The sequence below is a fragment of the Passer montanus genome, unplaced genomic scaffold (genome assembly GCF_014805655.1).
Source record: "Passer montanus isolate IOZ18808 unplaced genomic scaffold, ASM1480565v1 scaffold29, whole genome shotgun sequence".
NCBI classification, from domain to species: Eukaryota; Metazoa; Chordata; class Aves; order Passeriformes; family Passeridae; genus Passer; species Passer montanus.
The window spans coordinates 9,107,975-9,115,873 of record NW_024367596.1 but is presented as its reverse complement, the minus strand read 5'-3'; the positions used below and the strand labels follow the sequence as shown (position 1 = coordinate 9,115,873).

The following is a 7,899-nucleotide window of genomic DNA, read 5'->3' as shown; positions in this document are numbered from 1 at the left end:
CACTGGCTGTGATGGTGTCTGGCCTGGCCGGGGTCCCAGAGCCAGTGGCAGGACAGGAGCAGGGATTTGTGCCTCGGAAGGAGCAGCTCCATCGATTTCCAAGGAGCAGATGTCAGGGTTTAGGAACAAACCGCCTCCAGCAGGAATGCAAGCTGGGGAGATGTAAAACCCACGGTCTCCGAGTCGCCGCGGGGACTGGGAGCAGAGCAGAGAAGGGGCTGCAGCACCGGGACGTGGCTGAGCCCCCTGACCCCCCTCCCTCCCATGCCCACTCCCCACAGAGCCCAGCCCCACCGCTGCCTGTTTCCACGGGGAAGCGCCTTTCCCGTGGAACGAGAGGACGCTCCCGCCGCAGGCAGCTTTTCCGCCAGGATTTCTAAAAATAATATCTCGGGACGAGAGGTTTTAAAAAAAAAAATTCCGGGGAGGACCCAAAAAAAAAAAAAAAAAAAGCTTTATTTTCCTTTTTCCACTCTTAACGAGAAGCTTTTGCCGTTCCCCTGGGAGGACACCACCCTTCGCGCCCGCCTCCCGCCCGGGGTACGCGGGGGGGGCTCCGCGGCCCCGGGAGCGCCCGCCGGCCCCGGGGGAGGCCCCGCGTCCCCCCCGCCATTGCCATAGCGACAGTGACCTCACACGGGGATGGGCGAGCGGGCCGGTCGCGTAGCAACAGCCCCGGTGACATCAGCGCCCGGCGCGGTTCCCACGGCAACCCGCGGGGCAGCGAGGGAGGCGGGGGCCGCTCGCGGGGGGACCCCGGGCCCGAGGGGCAGCGAAGGGGTCCCCCCCGCCCCACTGCCGCCGCCTCCCCGGGATGCCCCAAGCCCCGCGGGAAAAGGGTTAATGTGAATAAATCAGCATATCTTAGGGACGTCACCCCCCGTGCAGCCAACGGCGCGGGGGGGCAGAGCGGGAAATGAGCCCCAGCCGGGCCCCACGGGGGTCTCGGGGGGCAAAAAGAGGCAACGGACACCCCTCGGCCGCGAAACTCTCAGCAGCACCTCAACGCGGCCCGGGAACACCAGTCCCGCCCGGGGCCCCCTTGCCGGGCAGCGGCGGAGCTGAGGCACTGCGGGCACGGCAACAGCGGCTCCTGATGGAGAAGCACGGAAAGGTCCGGGCTCGGTGCCCCCGGGGTGGAGCGGGTGAGTCCTGGGCGAAGCACCTGCAGTGAGCCGCTTGCTGCCCCCGGGCAAGCCCACCCTTCATCCCCGGGAGCTGCACCCTTCCCCTTCACCCCAGTGAGGGCACCTCTCACCCGGCAAACACCCTCCCAGGCCCCGCACACACTGCCGCGGCTCACAGCCTGATGTCCCTCCAGCCTCCAGTGAGGCCAGCGAAAAGGACAGCGTTTCTGGACCCTCCATAAACCTCCCGCCACCCTGGGCTGCCAGTCCCCGAGCTGGGATGGCGAGGTGACGCTCGGAGAGGCGCCCGGTGTCACCGGAGGCTTTTGCAGAAGTTAATGCCCAGCGCCACCGGTGTTCCCAGCGGGATTAGCCGCTAGATTGCACTCTTGCATTGCGCAGGGCGAGGGAGCTGCAGCTCCTTGGCAGCCGGGAGCGGGATGCTGGAGGCAGCCTGCTCACCCAAGCGCTCCCCACCACGCAGGACGCAATTCCAAACGGGACGCGCTGCAGCAGCTGGGAGAGAGCCAGCTCCTCCGGCCCCGCCGGCAGCCAAAAATAACCACGGCAGGGTGACTTTCAGCGGGGAAATGATCTGCATGGCTCGACGGGCAGGGTGCTGCATGCTGAAATGCTGCTGCCTCCAGGGCAGCGACTGCTCATCCCTTGGGATAAAGCGGCAAGGGTCAGGGGATGCTTTTGGTGGGGGAAGAGGACTGGATCTGTTCTGCAGCTTGTCTGGACACATCGTCTGGACACATTCCCATCAGTGGGATAAACACCCCTTCCTGGGACAGCTGGCTCCACAGGAGAGCACCTACGTGCCAGCCACTCACCATCCCTGGGAGAGGCTGGATTCATCCCCATGACCCAGGCATGCTGCAAATTCCCCTCCTGCATTTATTTCCCTCTCGGTCACTGTGACTCACGCTCTCCATCTGCCTGTTTACAGGCTGTTTTCCCAAGGTCCCTGCAGAGGCAATGACTGGTTGGGAGGAACTGGGCTATTTGCCCAGATCCTTGAGGGAAAGCCCCCAGAAGTCTGGGAGCAGGAGGGAAGGGGCAGGGGCTGGACGCCTGCATGCTGGGACCTCTCTTGAAGGGACAGAGGCCACTGTGTATCCCACAGCCTGGCTACACCCACAAACTGGCTACACCCAGGAGGTCAGGGCAACGCCGGGTCTGCCACCACCAGCCCTGCCTGGCACTGCCCTGGCAGCCGGGTGCCTGCAGGGCAGGGGTGGGTACCACCCACACAGCTCCAGCTCCAAAAGGCCAAGTGTCACCAGCCTGGAAATGGTGCCCACGCTGCCTCCCTTCATCTCCCATCAGCGGGGGTCTGGCATGCCAAGCCCTCTTGGGACAGGGATGTGCCTCAAGAGCCACAAAGGAACGGAGAGCTGATGACAAGGGAAGGGCAGGAAGATGGAGGGAACTCCCAAGGGCTGGCAGGTCACCCTTGAAACAGCTCGAAAGGAAGGTTCCCAGTGCGAGCATCCCCTCTGCGCATCCCGGCTCTGCTTCCCTGGGGATGCTGAGGCACAGGGGAGGGGGAGCACTGAGGGGGGAGGCTGTGCTTTGTGGTTTCACGGTGCATCTGTGCCCTTTGAATCCCCATGGGAATGTGGAGGTGGTAAAATGTCACCAGCTGGGCCGCAGGGAAGGGGGCTGGACGCATAAAACCCCAACAAAGGGTGGCCATTGTCTGGGGAGAGGCAGTGGGGGGCCAGTGGGGGAACCCGCTGAGTGCCCCTTGCCCCAGCCCCCACTGCCCACAGCTCAGGTGCCGATGAAAAGGCAGCTTTATCCCCCTGAGCCCTTGGTGGGAGGCGATGCTGATCCCCGGCATCCCGGGCCATGGCCCAAACGTGCCCCCCAGGGAAGCAGGGGGAGTGGAGGGGAGCACGGTGTGCCCCAGCCTCCTGAACCTGCTCCAGGCTGCCAGGGCTGCTCTCCTCCATCCAGCCTCCGCTCCCACTTCCTGGCAAGCCTGACCTGCGTGGGCAGACGGGAAGATCCCATTCAGGCTGGATACGCAGCCCGGCCCCCCCCCCGCCCATCTTCTCCATTTCAGGGCCTTTTATGGCCATTGCCTCAGGCAGGGCGCCGGGGCCCTGCCAGGCAGGGGGAAGGGACACTGCTGGGGTCACCTGGGGATGCCCTGAAGGCAGCTCACCCAGGCAACCCCTGGCACTGGGTCCTCGTGTAGAACAGCAGCGTTTGTGGGGGCACTGCATGCTGTACACTTCCAGGTTTACTTTGTGCCTGCTGCCTTGCACTGAGACAGATGGATCGAAGGCTACTCCCAAATACTTGGCAAGAGCGTCACAAACTCCACAGTGGAAGAACCGTGGCACAAAAAGCCCCTTTCCCTGTCACGGAACAGGGCTGAACAGCCCAGTCAGACTTTGGGGTGAGGTCGGAAAGCTGGTGGGCACAGGTGGGTGGAGGAAGGTGAGTTCTCATCCTCATCCTCATCCTCATCCCTGGGCTGTTGGTCGGAAAGCTGGTGGGCACAGGTGGGTGGAGGAAGGTGAGTTCTCATCCTCATCCTCATTCCTGGGCTGTCGAGATCCCATGCTCTACCCTGCACAGAGGCAGAGGCAAAGCACTCCCCCAGCCCTGGGATGAAAGGTGTTCCCGCAAACATCACCCGTCATTTCCTCCTCTGTGGCGGGAGCTATGGAACAGGTTCTTCAGCAGCCCCCTGGCACGGGGACAGGACAGGGAGAGGCTGGGAAAGGAGCCAGCCGAGACTTGGCACTGCCATCCAGAACCGCCCTGCACGCCGTCGGGACAGACGCACCCCAAACCCTGGCTGTGCCAGGGGGAAGCCAAGCTGGATGGGTGCTGGAGGGTGCTGTGTGGGCCACTAATCTCAACCAAAACACCCTGGAAGGCAGCTGATGGGGAAAACATGGATTTAGTGTGTTCACTGGGACCCAAATCTAGCCAGCAGCTCCTACTCCACTGGCTCGGCAGTGAGATCCTCCCAGCTGCAAACCAGGGTCCCAGCCAGGGTCTCCATCCCTGTTCCTGAGCCAGGGGCTGCTGGAAGTGAGGGGCAGACGGGCTGGCAGCTCTGCAGCACATGTATCCCAGTGTGAGCCCAAGTGTGGGAGTTTACGGGGCTTTGACGCAGGAGATGTGTGATGGGGGAATTGTTGCCAGGCTTGGGGAAGGATCCAATCACACCAGGGTGCTCTCAGCAGATTAAGGATTGGAAAGCTCTGGTAATTACTTTGCAGTATAAAAATAGGCCTGGCTTTATCCCTCGCCCTGATCTCCCACTCCTGCCCCACTCCTTCCCCCCACCCAACAGCGAACTGATGCCACACACCCCATGAGCATGGCAGGAGGGCACAACACAGCTGCTGGCCTGGTGCTGGGGTAAAAAAGATGGAGAGGGGGTCTGGGATGGGGTGGTGACAGCAGCACAGCAATGGCATCTGGATGGCACGTGCAAACTGTGAGGATCAGGAGACTGGGAGAGGAGCCGGGGCACGCACAGAGGCGTCCCCACACACTGCGAGGCTTTGTGCCAGGGAAGCAAGAGCCTGGAGACATCAGCAGAGCAGATGTCTGCTCGGGAGAGGACCACGTCTGTGGGACCATCTGACACAAAGAGGGAACACGGCTCCGGCACTGGCCATCACCACGTGCTGGTGGCTCCAGCAGGACCCAAGAGAAGGCTGCTCCATGCACAGGGAATGGAGCAGCATGGATTGACTCGGGGCAGTTCCCAGATCTCCGATTTCCCTTTGCTGGGGTCTGGGAACACGTGGTGGTTGGAATCACAGGGACAAAGCATGTGGAAAACACTCCAGGATATGCAGTCCCACCTGCCTTCCCACCTTCCCCCACAGCAGCTCTGGCCAATCTGCGTCTCACAGCAAAGTCAAAACATGAACTCTCCCTCTTGTCCCCATCCTTGCAGAGCGGTGTATTCCTTTGCCAGAGCCTGGCTGGCCCAAGCCAAAGCAAAAGCTGCTCCCTGCACCCTCCCTGCGAGGCCTCTGCAGCACCCAGCACGCAGGCAAAGCACTCGGCAGCACTGCAGGCAGCACTGCAGGCAGCAGAGCACGCAGGAGCCTGTAACCTGGCAGCGAGCCCCAGCATGTTCCATGCAGCCCGTTCAGCCCCGCGGGCTCCCACCCACCCCGGCCCCGCCGGGGAAACGGCTCAGCTGCATCCAGAGGCTTCTGGATGGGGGGCAGCAGCTGCCAGCCCCATTCCAGGCCGTGCAAACCCCGGGCCAGTGGAGCAGTGCTATAAATATCTCCCCTTGCGAGACCCGGTCACGCAGCCGAGATGGCGTAAGGGGAAGGAAGCGCTGCCCTCCTGCAGGTCTCAGAGCCTCGGAGCCTGCACAGCCCAGCCCTGCTGCCCGGAGTCCCCCCATGTCCTGGCTGTCCTGGTTCATGGCCAGGGCACCGGCGTGCAGAGCCCAGAGGTGGCTGGCACAGCGGTGTGCAGATCATGTGGGCAGGCACAGGTGGCATTTCTGCCACCAGCACAGAGAGTGGCAAATGCCAGCCCCACGGATCCCCCAGCTGCCCCCAATCCTCCTTTGCAAGCACGACACCCCTAAACCCACCTTGAACAGTACCGCAAGTGCCCTGCATGAGACCCCCACGCCCACCTAGACATTCACCCCTTCCTGCTGCACCCCCTGACCCAGATGCAAATCCTGCAGCCCCTCTGTGCCATTAAACCTGCGGTAGGATGACTGGAGGGGGCACAAACCCCTCAGACACGGCTGCAACCCCTGTTCCCTGCAGAGCCCCCAGCCCTGAGCAGCCCCCAGCCCGGGGAGGGGGGGAAATGCTGCCCTGGCACACCCAGCCCTCGCACCACGCACCGTCGCCCCCAGCCCAGTTTGCAGACGATCGACGCTCCCCTCCCGCCGGTACTTTTCCATACACACCCTCCACGGTCCTTTGTTCTGTGCAATCCCGGGTCCGGGCCGCTCTCGGCATGGGGGTTGCATACACCCCCTGCCCTCCCCGCATTCACCCTCCAGCCGATCCCCCCTGGGTGTCCCCCTGCCCTCGGAGGGGGCGCGGGCGAGGGTCCCGGGACTCGGGGGGCTGAGCTCCGGCCCGGCCGTCCCCGCCCGCTTGCCTGGCTGCGGCCGCTGCCTCCTTCGCCTGTGCCCGGAGCCGAGACACCGGAGCCGCCGGGGTGCGGGCAGCGGAGCCTTCCAATGGTACCGGAGCCGCCCGGGGCGCCGGAGCCGCCCGCGGGTACGGGAGGTGCCGAGCTGCCCGGGTGCGGAGCCGGGGCCGGCGGAGCCCGCCGGGACCGGTCTCGGTGCCGCCGCTCTCCTCCGCTCCTCCCCGCCCCGTGCCGCTGCCTCCCGCTCCCCCGGGCCGCCACCGCGGGGCCCGGCCGGGGGGGCTGCGTGCTCCCCGCCCCGCTGCCGGGAACGGGGACCAGGAGTAAGGCTGAGGAAGGACCGGATTCCCCCCCGCCCCTCAATCCCTGCCGCAGTGGCGGAGCTGGTCTCGCACACCCCACTTTGCTGCAGGTCTCCCCCGCTCCCCGCCCCAAATATCTGCTCCTGCGAGGTCTGCCTGGCCCCCACAGCCCCCCCACAACAATGCCGTATCATCTCCCGTGTTCTGGTCTCTGCTCCCCAGCATCCCCCTGCACCTACGTGCAGAGTTCTGCTCTTACCAGACCCCTTTCTTCCACCTACTCTTCAGTCTCTGCTTCCAGGGGTGCTGCTGGTGGGGTGGCCCACAGCTCTCCCATTTCTGGGGTGTAGATGACCGACCCTCCCCGGCCCCCCAGCCACAGATGCCCCAGCAGCAGCATTCAGTCCCACCACGGACACAGCCCTATCTGTGTGTCTTCCCTCAGCGAAGTGGGGCTCCCTGCCTCTCACAAAGCAGGTCTCACCTCCCTTTTCCTTGCCATGGGGACCATCTGTGCTGCAGGGAGAGGTTGCTCTGCTCACGGATCTGCAGCTGGAGCAAGCCAGACCCCAAGATGAGAGTGGGGTAGGATGTCAAGGGGGCACGGGGCAGGGGAGAGGGGTGCACAGCCACCCCCCATGCAAACCAAAAGGGTCTCCCAGTGTGCACTACAGGACATGCTGGGGCTGTTATGAGGACAGGGAGGTTCAGCAGGTACTTGAGGAGCACAGGGAAAGGGTGACCAGCCCCTCCTGCTTGGCCCTGGCCCTAAACTTCCCATAGAGCAATGGAGGGACGCAGCCAACTGGCTGGGGAGGGATCCCAGCAGGGCCACAGCAGTCCAGCTTCGGGCTGTGCTGAGAAATCCAAGCACCACCAGACGGACTCTTTGCTTTCCTTGGCCCAGCAAAGCACCCATGGGCTGCCACGGGACACCCGCAGATCCAACCTGTCTCTGGCCACCCACCTCCTGAGCCCAGTTCTGGGTCACGGCCACCACCCTGTCCCTGCCCCGAGCTGCTGCTGATCTGTTCTCTCTGTGGTGGAGAACGACTCGCAGGAAGGAAGGGAAGCTGAGCTGCTCTGGCAGGGAAACGGCAAGTTAAACCCCCATCACTGCCTGTTTTAGTGGGGAAATCTGCACAAATCCAGTGTTATCCTGGTGGTTTGGGGCTGGGGCAGTGCCCAGCTGCTGGCAGTGCCTGCACAGCCTGGCACAGCCCTCCCTGGCCACCCGGTCGCTGTGCTGAGACCGCGCCAACTCGCTTCACCAGGGCGAGCAATGACAGCTCCCTGCTGGGCAGGGCTGGACTGGGCAGCCTAGCAGCCTCCTTGGCTTTGCCTGCTGGAAT

At 63.8% G+C, this 7,899-nt stretch overlaps 1 protein-coding gene across 2 annotated transcripts; it reads left to right on the top strand.

Moving 5' to 3' along the window:
- The first annotated feature begins 459 nt into the window (after nt 1–459).
- LOC120504339 lies at nt 460–6,428 on the top strand. Of its 2 annotated transcripts, none has more exons than XM_039713751.1 (2): nt 460–3,567; nt 3,647–6,428. In XM_039713751.1, the coding sequence occupies exon 2, from the start codon at nt 4,706–4,708 to the stop codon at nt 5,771–5,773; it is 1,068 nt and encodes a 355-aa protein (XP_039569685.1). In that variant the 5' UTR covers nt 460–3,567; nt 3,647–4,705; the 3' UTR covers nt 5,774–6,428. Both variants share the same exon structure in this region; 1 of them encodes a protein (XP_039569685.1).
- Nucleotides 6,429–7,899: the final 1,471 nt, after the last annotated feature.